The following is a 20,956-nucleotide window of genomic DNA, read 5'->3' as shown; positions in this document are numbered from 1 at the left end:
CAGAAATCCGTTACCCAATTATTTAAGTTTCGCCACTAAAGCATTAGTAGTTTTAGATTAATAGCCCGCGGCACTTTATGCTTCCTTACAAGGTTACAAAGGCCAAAAACAGTCAAGAAACACTAGGCTTTAAACGTGTATTGTCATCTTTTGAGGACGCGGGAAAATAAGGCAGAAAGCCAAAAAAAGCTAATAAAATGTTGTAGTTACAAATATTTATTTTTATTCTCTGCCACAAATTAATTACATTCTTTATTGTTATGTTCGTCTCCCGTTTATCTAAAAAAAGAACAAAAAATTAAATCGATGGCTACTTTATATTCTTCAGGGCAGCCAAGCCATTCAATATTATAAAAAAGCTCACATGTTTTTATAAAAAAATTACAAAGCACGAAAAGAAAACTTACGGGGCTGCGTATTGTGCACATCCAAAATAATCTGGTCCTTGCGCTGACGTTACTCCATTTGGACAACATCCATGTTTTGTGTTATGACAATCTGCGTCTCCTTCTCCCTCCACATGAGCTAGATAAAGATTTAATAGGTATTAAGCACAATATATTTGACGACATTAATTTGCTTGTTTTTTTCAATAATCTCACTTCCTCTCCACTTTAACGCTAGCCATATTCTAGGAACGTAGCTTTAGAATTTGGTGCTTAATACTGTAATTAATTACCCTTCTACTTAAAACTGTGCAGTAAACACAATTTCAATGATAGCTAAACCCTAAATACAAAAATAAAAAAATATAGACATTGGTATGTCTTCATTCTAACAAAAGATAACATACTCACCCCGCTTAACTTTTGCATGTGCATTTCGTTTCAACGTCATCACCTCCTCAACACTGCTTCGTTTGCCTGGATGAGGTATGCCGCCAAAGTATATCGATGTCTGAAATATATCAATAAGCAGATATTGTATTTTAAAGCGATAAAATTAAATCAAGCCAGCTAATTGTTTAAAAAGGCGTCAAATTTTTGCGAAACCCGGTTACTTATCACCAGCAGTCAGACCGGTTGAAATGTCATAAAGATGTTCTAAATTTAAGTTTTATAGTAAAATTTTTAAAACAGCGAATGGAGGTAATTGTCTAAATGACACACTTCGAAAAACAGCTACACTAACTCTTTGAGCAGAAATAATAAAATTAACGCGGCTAACAACAAATCAATTGTCAAATACTTAAAGGTCCACGTTGCGTCAGATCCATAGTAACAAGTATTAGTAATGTCTCTTTAAAGAAAACTTTGCTACATGTTAAATATGGTAAAAATTCCTTTTTCATTATAGAGCAAGAATTTAGCTTTACGATTAACTTTATTACGTCTGAAATATTTTCAATGATCTAAATAAACTTGATAAAGGTGTAGACTCGTCGACGCAGCCGGGTGTAATTATTTTTGCCAAAAGTTGAAAAATTTAATATACAAACAGAATAGGTATGCAATATCTTCTTTTTGCTGTCTAATGAGTAAATAAAGTCTACGTCTTCAGAGATAAATGCGTTTGTATAACCAAAGTTATAAATATTTTTAAAGCTCAAATAGACAATAAGGTGCAATATTATCAATGCTGTAAAAAATATGCGAATTACAAGTTTATTAAATGGAAACATTAAAATATAGATAAAACAATTTCGAAAACTGCATGCTACAGGTGAAAATAGATTGTAAAGATCTCAAAGTAAATAGTAAATAAATTTGAACGAAAGAAAACAAATAACTTACAACAACATTGAGAGTCATCAAAACAAGGAAGAAAATGCAAATGTGCTTCGACATGTTGAATGATTTGTCTTTAAATTTAAAAACTAGAATGTTTTATCTGTTATTTTTCTTCCCTTATATTCCTTTTCGCAAGCACAAGTTAGGACCTAGGCTTTTCAAAAAAGCTATTGCCAGCCTTAGTTAAGCGCTATGGATATGAGTTTTACTTTTGTGTTATTGGGTATCGATATTTTTTCTAGGTAAATTGCTAATTTTAAATCATGAAACTCAATGAAATAGATACCAACCTTTACCCGATTTATTTACACAGCTTTCCATACATGTAATGCATAATACAATGGAAAATAAAAGGATTTAAAACTTATTGAGAATATGTTAGAATCTGTTTTAAATCACATTCTTAGTTATCAAATTTTTTGAGTTATTATTTTTCAACAAACACATTTTTATTTTTATTTACCTAAATTGTTTATACTTTTATTTGTTTAGTTTACAAAATATAACGGATAAATAAAGTTGAATGCAGAGACTTACGAAAGATGATAAATAAGAAATGAAAATGAAAATGATAATAAAGCGAACATCATAGACAATACATAATACAATGTACAGACAGATTAGAACCTATGATATAGGATATGTAATTTCATTGCTAATTAACCGGATAAATCTGTCCTTAAAAAATAAAAACAAGCAACTATGCGTGCAGCTGGGGTTTAAACTGTAAATTGACCATAACAACAAATTGGTCCGGTCGCTTAGCAGTACGTGATGACACTGCCTTAATTTTTTTGTAGCAAAACCTGTTTGAGACAGCATCAGTCATTCAATTAAAGTTTTAAGCACACTTATTCTTTAAGGAACCCTACTTAATAGTGGCATCAATTGGAGTCACTAATATTATTCTGGATGTGTTCACAACAATTCAAACGCAGCTTATATTACCTACGTATAAGCAGAAGTTGCAGTTTCACGACCTGCTGGCATTGGCAAGTTGATGATTTTTGGCTAGATATGAGGGGGGTCAAGCAGCTTACATATACGGTATCTATATTTGTGCCTAGTCAAGCTTTCGAATGATTCAAATTCTGTTACTGAAGATCTTTTTTCTTAAGACACACTATCTTTGAAACCATAACTTTGGATCTGAGGTTATAGAACCAAATTCTTAAGCAATACTACTTTTTGATAAAAAATGCCCTTAATATGCCGTTTTTAAAAATTATCAGGTCTTTACGGGTCATGGGCTGGATTTTTATTTTACATGACCGCATTAGAAACTGCGTCTTATGCCCACCTCTTGAAATGTCAAGTCTTCAGCGGTCGTAGGTTGAGTTTTTCTTCTATGGCTGCACTAGAAACGGTGTCTTGTCCCCGTCTCTTCAAATATCAAATCTGCAGGGAACGTGGGTAGGATTTTTCATTTATGTGGGTATGGAGCTGAATCATGTTTCACGTTGTTTAACAGAACTACACATACCAACATAGAGCTTTAGCAGCCTACAAGTGGCGAATATTGGAGGAGTTATTAGTTTGCCCGTTTACCAGTAAGGAAATTCCCCATTTTTTAGGTTAAATGAATATCGGTGAAAAGTTAAATCATACATGTTCGGCTATTCGGGTGATTAATAAAAAACTAAACTGTTTTGCAATCTGTTATGCACAACCAAATTAATATGTGTTTTTGAACTTTATCACAAACTTGCAGTTTTATCCAATATTATTTTTTTATATATTGCATTTTGATATTGTAATATTTTTAACACACAAGCCGAACGACTGTTATTTCCAATTTCAATTCATTTCCGTAAATATATGCTAATGTATAACATGCTTACGCTAAGTTTATTTGAACAAATCAACAACTTCGACAGAAAAAAACTTCGCTCCTTTGTTTGTGTTTATCACCAAAGCCGACTGTTTCAAATTAGCAAGCATACAACATTATGTTCTTGATTTGTTTTGATATCAATTTTAGTTTTTTGTTTTCAAATTTTGCCTCCAAGAAACAACATGTCTGGTTTTTACTCTTTGGCACGTCTTCGACGATTTGTTATTATTCCTACGCTAAATATAACTTTGACAGAGATTCTGTGTTCTACAAAATTCCAAAAGATAGTGTTTTACTTTGATTTTAGGTGCTAATTCAATGGTGTTAATTCTTTCAAAAACTTCACGTGTTCAATTGTTGTAAAAATAAAGTCTGCTCTTTTTGCAATGAAAGTATCACGGAGATGAATAAACCTATCGAAAGAATTGCCGAGAATGACTAGATATAAAAAACAACAAATCGATATGCCTACCATTTCTAGAACATGAGACAACATCTTTTCTTAAATATCGCTGCTATAAATTTGCTTAACAAAAAACAAGTTTGAATGAAGTTACAACTCAACTCACTATTAATTGAGTATTAGTGATCAAGTATCAAAAAAATTATCAAATATCTAGGAATTTCTTTAAGACAAGCATTCTCTTTTTTTTCGTAGTCTAGCTATACTTCGTTATGCCTGGTGCAAAAAAAAAAAAAAATGAAAAATCACAAAATGGTAAACAACAAACAAAGAGATGCATAAAATGAAAATTTTTATTCTTTAAAACTGATCTACAATATAGTCTAAAAATCAGATGACAAGAATTTTTCGTGAAATCCTTTTTTAGATAAATTCTTACTTTTTCTTACTAATAGTTTTTTTATTTATTTCTAAAGAAGCCACTGTCCTGTTTCCAGTCTTTGATAATTAACGAACAACTTTCTTCGGAAGAACAATTAGAACGATCTACAAAAACTTTGGAAGATTTAAGTTAAATACTGAACATTTCAATATTTTCAAATGGTAGTACACAGATTTTTCGTGAAAAATATTTTGGTACGCACAGCTTGTAGCTAATGGACACAAAAGAGAATGTAGTATGGAAACGTTAGGTTCTTGTATTAAAAGTATACTTTTAGTGCGGAAACTATCGTAGACAGAAACTTTCACATAAAAGTCGTATTAAAATTTTTTCACAACATGAACTTTCGCGAATTGGTGTTTTTGGAAAATTTGCGACAAAAAAACTTCTGCCTGCAAATGTTTCTGCACTAGAAACATGAAAAATGATTGACAAGTAAAAATTTTGTGACTATGTAGCAATGAAATTAAGTGAGACGTGTTTTGATACATTTTTACGCACATAACATTCACAGTTGCGATAGTATGCCTAGTTTTGAAAGCCCTGTTTTGAAGATTATGTATTTAGAGGACAGTCATAAGGTTGATTTAAAGTAAATAAGGTATCATTCTGTATGGAACTTTCTTGATATACTGATTCCAGTAAACAGTGTATTTCTTCTTGCATTTCTCGTCATCTCGGAAAGTACGATGAATCAGCAGAACGGTCAGAAAAATAACATATAGGTAAGGCATAACATGAGTGAACAAAGCTGGCACAGACCAACAGAATGCTAGACATAACTCTGGTACGTAATGAAAGTGACGTGAAATTCCCCACCAGCCAGAAACCAACAACAAATTCTCGCATTTTTTACCATTTTCTAACACATATTTGGCTTTTATAACGTCTGGCTTACATCCCCATATTAAGCAAGCACCATTTGTTTTCCTTACATCTTGCTTTTGCTTATCAGACAAGTAGTTGATGCAGATGGAGACAAGGCCAACAACTAAAATGAATAATGACAGAGCAGTGCCGAGTCGTACTGGATGGTTAACTAAGAACAGGGAGACTGAAGCGTAGAAACCAGCAATGAACACTAAACAGCCCCAACATATATAGAAACCAGCCCTATCTGTCATTATATCCGTGGTACGGTAATAACCTGATTCCCACCAAAAGAATTTGGCAAAATACGTCATCTGGATGGCCCATGACACCCACATACTATCAACGAATCCATACAATTCGTAATTCTTTATAGCAAATATGGTTACTAACAGCGGCCAAACTGTCATTCCGAATCTACAGTTTGTGAAAACCTTAACATCAATACCAAAGATGTTAGGATATAGCTCAGTGCCCCAGTAGTAGTCAAATATTATATTCCCAGATGAACCAGAATCTGAGGTAGATGGTGCAAATCTCCCTTTAAGATACAATATAATGCATAGTAACAAGCTGCATACGTTTAGAATGACTAGAAAGTCACCAAAATGATCATAGACCCACGTGGGTGAGACATTATAATATGTTTTACTTGTGTATGTTAACACACCAAATGCAATCATTGTTATGATGAAATTATAGAACCCATTATCTTTATAAACAGGAACATTTCCTTTAGGGGTTACAGGACCATTTACTTTTGGACCAGGCGTTAGCAAATGCAAGCATATCGCCCAAATGGAATAACCAATGATAACGGACAACGCTGTGGTATTGTTAATGTTCACAGATCTCCAAATCGTAAAAAACATTTTATCTGCTCCTTTTGAAATAGCCTCGTTATAGAATTGAATGAAACTTCCATCACATTTGACAGCGATAAACCACAGGGTCAGAATAAAATTGGGCACGATTAAAATTAGCAATAATGGTCCCAGGGTGTAGTTGAAATGACGCTTCAATATCTCCATGATCTAAAAAGAGTTACAAAGAAAAAGTAGTTTCTTTTTTGGATATACGTCTCTAAAAATTTCTATTTTTTTTTTTTTTTTTATATACGTCTCTAAGAATGTCTATTTTTTTAATTATACGCCTGTAAAAGTTTCTATTTTTTTAAATATACGTCTCTAGAAATTTCTAATGTACAGTTAAACTTGTTGGTTTTATCAGAGCGTATACGGAGTTCATTTTTAAACAATAAAGCAAAAGAAACACATTGTCATGCTGTCCGATACAAAATATCTTTGAAAACGAGCATGTATATGTAATTTTTTAAATTCGTCGAAAACTGAAATTGATGAATGTTAAACCGTATCAAATATTTTTTATTGAATCGGAATATTACTGACCTAAAAATGGTGTTATATTTATTTGGAAGTAAACCACCTTTTAAAGGAACTAGTTAATTTTTATTGGAACTAATTTTCACGAGCCAAAGAAATTGTATTTCCCGGGAATTAATTTTTGCGGTTGTTTGATGTTGCAAAAAGTTATCTTTGCGATCGGATGGAAACCTGGACAACGAAAATGAAGTATTCCAATATAAATGACATCAAACCTTATTTTCAGAGTCCAGAAATTTTGACTATTAACGTTACTATAAAAATCGGGCAGGAAACTATTTTCGCGATTTAAGTGCGCTGAGATATTTCATGGCCTAAGTGCTTCGAAATGGACGAAACAATGTGAAATTTGCAAAAAAACTTCCCACAAAAGTTAGTTCGCCTAAGGCAATCATTCTAGCTAAAAAGTTTTGCGGCGAATGTTACAAAGAACTGGCAAAGTTCCGCAGTAGGAGCTAAAAGAACATGTATGCATAAAATGTTTTAACATTGATAATTAATTATAGCCAAATGTTTAAGTAAAATATTTGAATAAAAGTAAACCTGATTCATGTTTTGTAAACAACGGCCTTAATAAAAGTGTAAAAAAATTACAAGTTTTTGGTAAGATCGAAGAAGAACTAGAATAAATTAAATTTTAACTATACTCTTCTAATTCTCCTTAACAAAATTAATCAAGTTTAGGCGAATATTTCTCTTTTTGGATGGACTTCTTTGATTATTGTGGTCTGTTGTTTATATTTTCTACTTACAGAAATGCTTGCGTCTGCGAAAAAAAACCCGCAAATTTTTTTAACTTTTGTAAACATTGGCAAGTAATCTATAAAACTACTTCAGTTTAAAAGGTTAACAAGGGATAAAACAGTTATGCTAGGTGAAGTTCATATTGACAAAACCAACTGGAATTACAATGTTAAAAGATTTAACCTTATAATAACATTTTTTCTTACCTTACTTAGCAAAGTAGTATTTCTGAGTCGCAACTCCAAACAACTCAACAAATTTCCGCACCGTTGCACTCTACTTGTCGATAAACTCACTCACAGTCTAGTAAAAGCGGCGACAACAATGAAGCCCATTAGCGGCATTGATGTGCAAGGGAATGGTAGCTAGTAAAAAACCTTAAATATTCATAATTGTTTGGTGGAAGTCCAAGAAAAAAATTCAATCGGGAAAGTTAGTTTATATTAGAGATATTATTTTTGGCCATAAATCCGGAACTACTTACGATGAGGTGATACAACTTGGCATACTTGTAGAAAATGTTCTTGTAGAAACAAATTCCAGGTGAAAATAATTTGATGATGTCATATGAATCGGAAATGACGTCACATATGCCTAAAAGAGGCCATATTTCCAAGTTTAGAATAAATTGGAATTTCTTAAGCATTACTGACGATGCGGGTTTAATTCTTTGTAGAGCTATTCACTGAATAGAAAAAAATTGATATTTAGGAAGAAATTAGGATAAAAAGCGACGCCATATTTGTACAAAAGTTTTTTATTTTACAAAAGATCCGTTTTTTTAGAAATATTTATGTTCATTAAATATGGCAGTTAGAGATGTTCTAAATAAGATAAATGACTTCATTGGAGTTAGAAAATGTCAAAATTTAGCTGGATACTAATAGGGTTGAAATCTTTTCTACGTACGCCGCGTGGCACATTTTATAAGAACAGGCTACCTCTATTCATAGAAGTTGTTTTGTTATGTTTTGTTCATTCCAGGGACTATGACATTTTAAAGGGGAACTCCAGAAATAATCACTTTTTTCTTTTTTGTTTTATACGTACTTAGAAAAGCATAAGAAACCAAAAAAAACTACTTCACTTGTTTTCCTTATTTAAAATTGTTGTACTAGCCTTCGCATATTCAATTTTTTTCTCTTAAAAAACAGACAGGCGCAATTTCATTTAGGACTGTACCCGATTATAAATAATGACATCACATCGTGCAGAAAGTTTAAGCGAGCGCAGAGAACGTCCATGTTAAGACCTATAGCTTACATTTAAATCACTTTTTGTATGTAATTTACGTTTAAATCTTTAAAAAATGGTTAGGTGCTCCAGGAAATAAACTACCATATTAAAATATTGCCACTTCGTAAAAATGCCATTTTAGCTAGCAAACGCGATCAAAGTTTCTTATTTCATTATTTGTACTTACAAGAAATTTTCTAGTTACCCATGTATCTGTCGTAGCGCTCAAGTTTCTATTCTTTGTTTTTCAAAAAAGAAGCTTTTATTGATGGCCTTCCATCTGCTAAATATTTTCAGGGGGTAAATGTGCCTATTTTCTTCAATCTTTGTTACTGTTTAAGGCTGCTAATGCAGTTTCCAAAACAGCTTTGTCAAAACAACCACTTATGAATCAATAGCTTCTGCAACGCATTTATGACCTGCCATAATCATAAGAATAATTTTTATGTATACAATATTAATACCCCCGTTTTACCAACTTATCATAACACGAACATTATTCTATCTTCCGATCACGCATTTCAATGGTCCTCGGTAACGGACGAAACGAAACTTCAACGTTACATAAAATTTGTTTGCATTTGTGCGCAAAAAAGCGCGTGCGAAGGAAAGATATTGCTGAACTGTAAAATAAAAATAAATTGTTGAATAATATAAACACTATCATGTCATAAACAAGCGAGTTTATTCTAGGCTACGTTTCGACAGCCACAGCTGTCATCGGCGGGCAATGATCGTAATCATCTATGACTATTTATTATTTGAAGAGATAAATTGGAGGATCTAAATTAACCATTCAGATCACAGCAATTAAAGTGATTAACTTTTTCACGGAACCAGATGGAAGTAATAGATTGATTAAAATCTTTCCTCTTTCTAAAAGTTCGCTTTATGTTACGTTTGTCCCGAATCATTTTTTGCCCTTTTTTCCAAATGTTCGCTTTCCGAAGTGCAGGTAACCATATTTCTTGAACTATTGATATGAGTATTTCTGTCTATACTATTGGTTTCTTTTACTTTCCTTGCTGTCCAACCAGACTCTCGGTCTATGATCTTTTTATTATCCTAGTTTATAGCATGATTGTTCGTCCAGCTATGGTCTGCAATCTCATTTTTGTGCTATTGCACACGTTGTTTAAACATTCGTTTTGGTTTCACCGACATAAGCAGCATGTTTTGTTCTCATACTCATCATCATTTAGCAGTAATTCATATCTTTAGATCATAATACCTTTATCCTTTCTTAATATACACAGTGTGATGCGTTCCTGTTTCGTCATGTTGTCTTTTTGCACTTTTTCATTTTGTCAGGCTACTTTTCGCAGTGTCTGCTTCTCGCTTTGAAAACACGCATCCCTATTGACAAACTAATGTCCTTGGCCCAAGTTGTACTTACAAAAACATGTTATTTACTTGACGGTACCTTTTTTACACAAACTGACGGTGTGGCTATGGGTGGCCCAACATCCTTCGTGGTAGCTGAAATATATATGCAGGCTCATGAGACAATAGCTTTAACAACTGCAGATAACGCTCCAAGAGTTTGAAAAAGATTTGTGGATGACGTCTTTTTCATAATAAAAAGAGCACATCTAGACACATTTCATGAAAATATCAATAAATTGCACCCGAAGATTCAATTTACAATTGAACACGAGAAGAACGGTTTGCTTCCTTTCTTAGTCACTCTAGTGTCTTGCAACAGTGGTATCTTATCAGTATCAGTATACCGCAAACCAACTCATACTGATCAATATCTCAACTACACATCTAATCACCAAATGTCTTGCAAAGAAAGTGTAGTGTCCTCATTACTGGACAGAGCAACAATGTGGGCAGTGGAGAGAATGACCGAAAGAAAGAGTTATCTCATATAAGCAACGCCTTACTTGCAAATGGGTACTCGAGAACAGGCCATTAAAAAGGTTGAGAGCAAAATCAGGAACAGCACTGATAAGAGCAGTGACGGGAAAGATGCGAAAAATGAACCAGTAGCCACCGTGTGTATGCCATATATACCAGGGACAAGTAACATACTTCGTCGGGTATTGAAAGATCATAAAATAAGGCCAGTGTTTTAATCTAAAAACACGCTACGTAGCATACTGTCGCATCCCAAAGACAAAATATGTCTAGAAACTCAATGTAATATTGTCTACAAAATCCCGTGTAAGGATTGTGATGCTGTTTATGTCACCAAAAAGATCATACACCAAGAGTCTGGTTGGACAGCAAGAAAAGTAAAAGAAGCCATAAATTGTATAGACAGAAATACTCATATCAATAGTATTTCCTATCAACTTCCAGAAAAAAGTGCAAAAAATGGTTCGGGACAAAGGTAAGGAAAAACGAACTTTTAGAAAAAGAAACGTAACATAAAATGAACTTCTAGAAAAAGGAAAGATTTTAATCAACCCATTGCTTCCATTTAGGTCCGTGAAAAAGTTAATTACTTTAATTGCTGTGATCTGATTGGTTAATTTCGATCCTCTAATTATCTCTTCAAGTAATAAATAGCCAAAGATGATTACGATCATTACCCGTCGATGACAGCTGTGGTTGTTGAAACGTAGCCTAGAATAAACTTGCTTGTTTATGACATGATAATGTTTATATTATTCAATGACGATAACCGAACAGATAAGTGGTAATATTTTTTTAAAAAAATAAATTGGCTTGTAAAGTAAGAATAATTTTTTTACTGAAACAACTGATAAAATTTTTACGAAAAGAATGTGAAAAAAAAGAGATTTTAAATATATAACTTATTTCTTTGAAAAGAAAAGATTTTGCCGAGAACGTTGCATTAAGTCAGTAAAAGACACTCGTCACTTTCCATCATTATTAATTTCTTCCTTGTGAGACACAAGAGGTTCGAAGTGGTATAGCTGTAGTTTTGTAAAGTCTTTTTTATGAAGAGAATTATCCGATTCTATGTTTTCTAAGTTATAATCTTCGTCATTATTACAAGACGTCTTATCAACGAACAATGTAAACAGTAAGTAAACAAGCTTTTAGAAGGTGTGCTGCTGAGCTCACGGACTTTCAGCACGATGTGACGTATGCTTATTGATTTAAACCTAGTCCTCTTGACTTTACGCAACCTTGCAAATTTATTTGAAATTGAAGATGTTTACAGACCTGATTAATGTAAAAATAAAGATTTTTAACGATTGTAAAAGGTTTATCTTGACATATTTATTTATTGTTTTATAAAAATAACATTTTTTTTTTAATATATTTTTTTTTCACTGGAGTGCGCCTTTAATTGCACATTGATTCTAATCCCATATAAACTATATTCATTTTTAATTTAAGTCTTAACCTATTTTTGTTCTTTGTAGGTTCCATGTAAGATATGTCTATCACATTCTTTGTTGTTAAGCACATAGACAAGATTACGTGAGATTAGATTACGTTCTATACTTGACATATCTCTTTTAAAAAGATTAGTAATGTCGCTTACTTTTATGTGCACATTGTTCTCCACCTTTGTGGCATGTGAGCTAAATTTGTTTTTACAATGATAATTTTCATGTCTGTGGCAGGCCCGTGGCAACCGGGGGTTGAGGGGCACCACCCCTTAGCCTAATATTTTTCCATTCTTTTATCTGCATAAAAGTTGTTGATACCTCTTTCGCACTGTTATACAGCTTCTAAACTCTTGAATTTGTAAAAATTTCTAACCCTTATGAACGGGGATATTTAGACTTGTCCCCCACCTCTGTCTAAAACGATTTTGCTTCCTACGGGGTTATACACCTTTAATTATATGTCTCTGGAAGTAACTTTATGCTCAGGTTAATGCTCGTCTATATACATGTATCAATGTCTTAACCTAAAAAGCTAGACTTGCGTTTATTACTGCGTTGTAAGTAATAACAGAAGCAAATTAAAAAAAAAACTTCATTTACCTTGTCTTAAATGTACCTGACATTGACTTCAGATTCGATAATCCAATGTTGTTTGTAATTTTGTAATTGTGAATATTTCACAATAACAAATGTTTTTTTTAAGAAATTTTTTCAACAATAATAAATGCACAATAAAATATCTTACGACATTTTAGACTTTGACCTTGTCTCAAGATGTTTAATTATGGATTTCTTTGTCAGCTGCGATGGAGATGTTATTTTTCATTTCCACAGACGAAGGAGAGTGACGATAGGTGGTAAAAGTCAATAATAACATAATGGATATGACCCGGTACCTTTACTGATACTGGAAATGAAAACCAAGCTTTGGAGTATTAACTGACGGAAAATTCAAAGTATCGAAGTTTATTTTCTCATAACATTGTCAGAAGTATTAAAACGAATATGTTAATCTAAACCATTTTGCAGCATTGCATGCCCTTAAAAGTACCTGTTTTTTATGGTAAATGTTAGATGGTTAAATGTTATCAAATTTATTAGATCAAAAATTATCTAAGAAAGAAATTTTGATTACCAAAAGATTTTTAGAACAGGGTTTATTGTAATTCAAAGTTTTTAAATATATTTTCACTCCAGTGGATTTGCACTGTTATTTCCTATATAAACATTAAAAGTTATGCTAGTAATGCATTAATGGGATAAATTTTCGCAGGGATTAAATTTCGCGGTTGTGCTCTTCCGCAAAATTTTAGCATTTCGCGGGAACTTATTTTCGCGAATGAGGGATGTTTTAATTTGAAAATATCAGTTGTCAAAAGGGTTTGGGGCCGAATGCCACTGTCATTTCTACACCGACTGCGACAAAATGTAGTTTTGCGTTTTAGTTCAAAGCTCTTTCAACACAACTATACCGTAAGGTAGAGTATACCAACTATGGGTAGAATAAACACAACTAGATAAAAAACGAAACGATTGAATTCAAAAAAGCTGGTTCTTCATCCGTTACATCCACCACTACTATTTCACTTCGTAGTGGATGTAATGAACTTTCAATTGTTCATTCGTGAGGATGGAAAGAGAACTCAAATTCGGTTGATCATCTGCATTAGACATATCCTTGAAAGGGTCAACTGATTGAAAACGTCAGTTTTCTCTTATCTTTTCATCTTCAGTACTCGGTGGAAAAATTAGGCCTACAAAAAAGAAAGCCTTAGGGCTTTGAAAACAAAGAAAAACTAAAATTTAAAATTTTAATCAAGCAATTTTTCAAAATTTTCGCGGGGACAAATTTTTGCGGACGGTCTGATTCTAAATTTTAATCCCCGCAAAAATTTATCCCATTAAAGTAGAGGCACTTAGTGTATAAACTTGAAAATTTCAATGTTTTCATAGATTTAGGTGCTGAACTAAGTCAAAATATATCAGAAAAAGTAACGCATGTTAATCCGAATTCGAAAATTTCTAGGAATTCTCTCACTGAACTTTATTGTAGGCTAGCTACTGGCACATTTGACTACGGATAAGTAAGATCCGTAGTCATGTGTAGCCGTAGTCATAAGATCACTTAGGACACAAACTAATGATGCAAAATGATTATAGTAATTTGTAAAAAAATAGGTTTTTATGCAACAGAGTAGTCTGTTACAACACTTAAAAACTAATAACTTCTGTAATGCTACAGCATTGAGCAATGATTGAGAGCAGACGTGTTTTTTGAGCTGAAGAATTTTTTTAGTAAAATGTTGTTGTAATCATTAGTTTAATTTAATTTAAATTTTTTAATCATAATGGCATCAATTGAAGAGATAACCGAACTCATGAAAGAAAAGTTTGAGATTCAAGAACAGTCATTGTTAAATATAATTGCAGACAACGCAAAAATTGTAACTGAAAAAATTGAAAAACTGACAGAGTAAAGTAAAAAGTTTTAATGAAAGAATCGAACTAATAGAAAACAAACAAAAGGAATTGGAATCAACGGTTGGTGAATTTAAAACAAGCCTTGAATTTACGAAAGGGTTAATTGATGACAAAATAAAGGACATAGATAAAGCATTAAACGAAAAGATTAAAGAGATTAAACAAACAAACGAACATCAACGAGTAACAAAAGAAAAAATATACGTAGAAAAACAAACAGAACTGAAACACAAAATACGAACACTAGAAGAGAGAAATCGTCGAAACAATCTTCGTATAGATGGGATTGATGAAACAGAGGGAGAGAATTCAGAGGAAATCGAAGACAAGGTACAGAGGTTGTTTAAAAATCGATTTATCCAGGGGCGGATCCAGACTTTTTCAAGACTTAGTCAAAATATTGCTGCTGCGCAGCAATATTTTGAATTAGTTTTGAATTTAGCAGCTGGGGGTCCTGGGGGGTGCTGTAAGCGGGTACAAAAATCCCCGAAAATTGTCTTCCGATTTATCTAGTTATTAATAAAATTGGCAAAAAGAAACGCTAAGCTATAAGAAAATCTCCTAAGAACATTTTTATAAGAATCAACTCTCCTTCTTACCAATCTTATTTTAGATAGATAAAAGCACTAAAATTAACAGGGATTAACTACAATAAAGTGAGACAATTGTGAATATATTTCAATATTTATAAACTCTTGCTGTTTCTGCCAATATCAGGCTTCATCAGCATGACTAGGTGAATCAAATGATAACACCAGCCATGGACAGCAAAATAAAACACAATAATAACAAAAACAATAAGAATATGGAAAGATCAGGATAATGAAGATAAAATGTACATACATGTGACATGATACATACACACCTCAACCCATGTATTTGTTCAGATATATTTGTTTATTCAAAGGGCTAAACTCAAGTTTCGTTTGAACTTTAAAAGAAGAATTACGAAGGGCAGTTTTCTGCTTTTTGCATGCTGAAATAGGAAAATGCAACCTTCGCTTAAAAAAGTTGCAACCTGAAACAAGGAGAACGTAATGATTTGGCTTGAAGTCTACACCAGACTTAACGATACCTTCATAACAAAATAAAGTTTTTAACTGATCTTCATCAGCTAAAATAGATGGGCGTGGCAATATACACTGTGTAAAGAGAGTTCGAAACCGTAACAAGCCGAACTGTGGGTAAAACGTATTAATTTTTCTCTTTATTACTGTTGACAAGGCAAGTATTAATAGAAAAGGAGACATGTCTTGGGGGTACAGTTGTTGATTGCTTCTGCTTTAACTGCCTCCTCAGGAGAAAGAGTCATATCACAAACAGTATGAGAAAGGGAAAATCTGAATAAACTTTTTTCAGATATAAAAATATTTGCCTTTTTAAAAGCAAATTGAAATCAAGGATGATTGGAATAAAAGGAAGGATGCAAGAAAAGTTCTGTGGATGTCATAATTATCAAAACATCAACAAGAGAATTATCACCTACCAATACCAACGATGCTGAGCTGTATAGACAGTCTCCTGATGGATTGGATCTAAAAATAAGATATTTTGCCATGACCTTTCACTCAACAAACTTTGTTTCCTAATAGCCATTCGAAGAGTTTTTTTCATCACCAACCTTAGCTACTTATCCAGTTCTTGCTTCTAATAACAACACAAATATTAATCGAGAAAGAACTCCTCCACAATGCTGAAAATTCTGTTCAAAGCTCATGTTACAAAAACAACAAGACGTATGATATACGCAAACAACCTCGCGAATAAAGTTTACAAAAAGCTGTCTATCAAATTGGGATTTTTGTTACGAAGTTAGACACGACATATTTTACTATTCAGATACGCAATAATATTTGTTACACACTTATTTTTCAAAATTGATTTGTAAGACCTTCCTGAACGGAAAATTCCTCGAACTTTTAATTTTCGATGGGTCCGTCTTGGGTGAACCGACTGACAGGAAGAAGAAAGACCACAAACCCACAAACCCCAAAATTTGCGAAATTCATTAATTCAGTTAATTCTGCCTACATTCACTTTTAAAAAGTTTGGTGGAAACACCTTTATTTACTAGTTAGTTAAACAAGTGTTTTGAACACTTGTCTTATCTTTTTAAAAAAGAAAAAAGAAAAAAAAAGTAAAAATAGTTACCAAGATGAGATTCGAACACACGACGACTCCCGTGTCGGTGCTCAGAGAGGCAAAAATTTCCATTCTTGTAGGACACATTTGCGTTTTAATACAAGCTCACGAGCTTGTAATTAGCCAGCTAGCAAGCTATAGCTAGCTAATTAAATATTTTTGTATTTGTTTTTAGTAGTCTGTTGTAAAAAGCTCTCCCTCAACTAGCTTTTCGTAGCGAATATACTGAAAACCTTTAAATGCAAGGTGTGCTGGAGAGTAGAAAACATACTTCTCACCTTAAATCAATAATTCCTTTATCTTCACTCCTCGCCTCAGATGGAATGTATATATCTGCACCTGAATTCCGATGAAAACTTTTACCAACCAAGGGATAAATATCCCCAGATAACAAAAATGTCCGAGAATAAACACTTTCTGAAAGTTCTTTTTGCATTTTACGAACAGATTCAACATTATCACACTTTAAATCAGTAAGCACTCGCGTCAACATGTCTGCAGCAGCCAAAAAGGCGTGAGTCTTTGACTAATCCTGACGGATGGGAGTTAAAACTATAGCCTAACAGGTTATAAGTAACCACGCAGTACGGAACCTAAATTTTCTACGCTGGCTGCGGGCCACATATTGTTGGACTACGCATAGAGTGTGAAAATTACGTCACAATTTTGACGTCACATGCCCCTTAGGTGAGATGGGGAGGGTTGCGGGCCATAGCTATTTGGTTTTTGACTGACTGAGTGACTGATTAGTCAAAATGAATCAGTCAAAATCTGTAAGCTATAATTTGCAACCCTCTCAGTTAATATGGTAGCGACGTCACAACTTTGACGTCAACATCGCCATAGGCGAAATGGAGAGGGCTGTGAACCATGGCTTTTCGCGGTAAATAAATTACAATCTGATTTTTTAACGCACTCCGTCTGCAACACCTGGATCGTCGACATCATTCGCTTGGCTAACATTTTTCGTCAACTTTACACTTAGTCACGCGACTTATCTGACTAACCCTGGATCCGCACCTGTAATCATCACAAAGGACATAGACATTGAAAGAATCCATAAAATGGGACCATATACAGCACAAGATAACGCCAGACCACGGACAATAATATTTAAATTACTGAATTACAAAGACAAACTCGTAATATTAAAAAATGCTAACAGATTAAGGGACACGAACATCTACATTAATGAGGATTTTTCGGATGCAACAAACGAAATAAGAAAGGAATTGAGAGTACAAATGAAAAAAGACAGGGAAAACGGAAAATTCTCGCGAATTGTTTATTATAAACTGATCACAAGAGAATTCAAAGAGAAAAATACAGGTGAAAACTAACTCACTTTTTTATTTTTTATTTTAACATAGTATAACAACTTAACATAAAAATGGATGATAACGCATCTTTTTTTAACTCTAACTTAACATTGAATGACATGACTGAACCAGACTTGAATTATTATTAAAATCTAAAAAATGAAACTACTAACTTTTCTCCGATTGAAGCAAAAACTCATCTTGCAAAATGTAAAAACAAATTTTCATTGCTTAACATTAACACAAGAAGTATAAAAACTTCGAAAATCTGAAAACAATGTTATGCAACCTTACATTTAATTTCAAAATCGTTTGTGTAACAGAAACCTGGCTCAAGGAACACATGGTAACGAATTCAAATTTTAACATTCCGGGTTATAAGTCAATACATCAACCACGTTCAGGAAATATGACTGGTGGTGGTACATGTCTCTTTATACACAACTCTATAAATTATAAATTAAGAAGTAACTTGAGTATAAATACTGACGACTGTGAATCATTAACCGTTGAACTTATAAACAAAACACTAGAAATATAATTGTAACTGTTATGTATAGAAAACCTGCTGGAATCTTCAAAGAATTTAAACGACACTTTAAATCACACCTCACTAAACTAGATCACTTAAATAAGCACATTTACATTGCCGGAGATCTAAGTTTAAACATTCTTGAATATAACATCAAATAATGAAGTAAAAACCTTTTTGTATACGCTCCTTCAACATAATCTTATTCCAACAATAACCAAACCTACGAGAGTGACTTTGACTTCTGCTACCATAATTGATAACATAAACCAAATAATTTTCATAACAACGAATATCAAACTGGAGTGATTGAAACTAATGTATCTGATCATTTCCCGACCTTCTTACTATCTGATAAGTCTCTCCCTGATACGTTATCTGTTATAAACGAGAGATCAATGAATGTCTCATAGAAAAGTTTCGACAATCTCTTTTAGAAGCAAACTGGGAGCTGGTAAATGAAACTAGAAAATATAAATGGCGCGTACGATGTTTTTTTGCGCATGTTTATTAATCTTTATGAGAAATCATTTCCTAAAAAAAAAGTAAGTATAAAGACAAGCACTTTAGAAAACCCATGGTTTACTAAAGGTCTCATTAAATCATCTAAAAAGAAGCAGCGACTATATGAAGCGTTTTTGAAAAAAAGAACTTACAACAATGAAAACAGATACAAGAACTATAAAAATATTTTTGAAAAACTTAAAAAGCGAGCAAAAAAGAATTATTATGCAGATCAAATAGCGAAATCAATAGGGAATACTAAGAAAATCTGGAGCGTTATTAAAAAAATAATTGGCAAAACCAAAGACAACATTGAGAAATTCCCAAAACAATTTATAATTGAAAATGAACTTACATTCCAAAAATATAAAATTGCTAGCAAATTCAACGAGTTTTTTTATCAATGTTGGACCAAAACTAGCTGCTAAAATTCCATCTTCCACAAAAACACACATCTCTTACTTAGATACTTGCGATACTCTAATGAGTGAATCTGAACTTACCATAAAAGAAATGCGAAGTGCTTTTTCATCATTACAACCAAACAAAATTCCAGGGCTTGAAGATATTAGTGTAAATATTGCAAAAAGATGTTATGATATTATTAAACCATCTCTATTCTATATCTTTAGTATTTCCTTAAAGTATGGACAGTTGCCAGACCAATTAAAAAATGCTAGAGTGACACCAATATTTAAATCAGGAGAAAACTCCGATGTTACTAATTATAAACCTATTTCCGTATTGCCATGTTTCTCGAAAGTTTTTGAGAGAATAATGTATAACCGTCTCTACGACCATCTAGTACAAAATAATATTTTATATGACAAACAAGTTGGTTTCCAAAAGCACCATTCGACGGACCATGCAGTCATAGAATTGGTAAGTGAATTATCGGAATCCTTTAATAAAAGGTTGTTTACACTAGGGATATTCATTGATCTCTCAAAGGCTTTTGATACTGTCAATCATAATATTCTTTTATCCAAACTAAAATCTTACGGTGTGCAAAACAACAATTTGAAATGGTTTACAAATTACTTGACTAACCGAAAACAATGCATAGCATACGACGATAAATTGACGCTCTTTCAACTAATGTGTCGCACACACACAAGTCGACACTATTTGTTAGGGTTCAAACGGATACGAATTTAAACTTTAGTTTAAAAAATACAAAAAGAGCAAATAATAAAAGAAAGCAAACAAGAACGCACGAACAAAATAGATATAGAAACATAAAAACAAAACAAAATATCTTACTAAACCACTTTCACTAAACCACCACCAAACAACATCACACGCAAGCAATACACACATACTATGTAAAAATACACACATGAATCCACTACATGCTAAAAATGTAAAACGCGACAAACTAATAATACAAAAAACAAAAGAACTTTACGAGTAACACAATGGGCCGTTAACAGACATAAGAACAGAGGAACAAGACAGCAATAACGTACATTAAATACTAACATGTAACATAAAGTTAATGACGTGAAACATTTAACATAAAACTTAAGGCTATGAACACACAACAAAAAATAAAACTATACATACACTTCAATATAAACACGATCTTAAGGGATGCCTAGACGCTGGCATTGCTGTGCCTCAGCAGCAGCAACAACTAATAAAATGTGGTATTCCACAAGGATCCATTCTTCGACCCTTACTGTTTTTAATCTACATAAACGACTTACACAATTCCTCTAAAATGTTGAAATTTATTCTATTTGCTGACGATACTAATCTTTTTTACTCCCATACTAACATTGTCGATTTATTTAAAACAGCTAACCAAGAACTTGCGCATAAACAAATGGTTTAAAGCAAATAAACTCTCACTTAATATAAGTAAAACTAAATATGTGTTATTCTATAACCGCTACAAAACGGATAATATTCCACTCAAACTACCATCTCTTAAAATTAATAACGTAAACATAAAGAGAGAAGAAACAATAAAATTTCTTGGCGTACTTTTAACATGGAA

At 32.8% G+C, this 20,956-nt stretch overlaps 1 protein-coding gene across 7 annotated transcripts; it reads right to left on the bottom strand.

Annotated features, from left to right (window-relative positions):
* Positions 1 to 198: 198 nt before the first annotated feature.
* LOC130621501 (uncharacterized) lies at positions 199 to 20,310 on the bottom strand. 7 transcript variants are annotated; one of them, XM_057436800.1, is made up of 7 exons: positions 12,577 to 12,697; positions 7,911 to 8,020; positions 7,633 to 7,791; positions 1,734 to 6,313; positions 798 to 897; positions 408 to 525; positions 199 to 279 (listed from the first exon to the last, which is right to left on the bottom strand). In XM_057436800.1, the coding sequence occupies exon 4, from the start codon at positions 6,308 to 6,310 to the stop codon at positions 4,997 to 4,999; it is 1,314 nt and encodes a 437-aa protein (XP_057292783.1). In that variant the 5' UTR covers positions 6,311 to 6,313; positions 7,633 to 7,791; positions 7,911 to 8,020; positions 12,577 to 12,697; the 3' UTR covers positions 199 to 279; positions 408 to 525; positions 798 to 897; positions 1,734 to 4,996. The 7 variants fall into 7 exon arrangements, with proteins under 7 accessions (XP_057292783.1, XP_057292784.1, XP_057292779.1 ...); XM_057436801.1 differs by lacking the exon at positions 7,633 to 7,791; XM_057436796.1 differs by lacking the exons at positions 7,633 to 7,791; positions 7,911 to 8,020; positions 12,577 to 12,697 and adding an exon at positions 20,218 to 20,310.
* Between the last annotated feature and the right edge of the window lie 646 nt (positions 20,311 to 20,956).

Source organism: Hydractinia symbiolongicarpus, chromosome 12 (assembly GCF_029227915.1).
Source record: "Hydractinia symbiolongicarpus strain clone_291-10 chromosome 12, HSymV2.1, whole genome shotgun sequence".
NCBI classification, from domain to species: Eukaryota; Metazoa; Cnidaria; class Hydrozoa; order Anthoathecata; family Hydractiniidae; genus Hydractinia; species Hydractinia symbiolongicarpus.
This window is presented reverse-complemented; position numbering and strand designations above follow the sequence as displayed.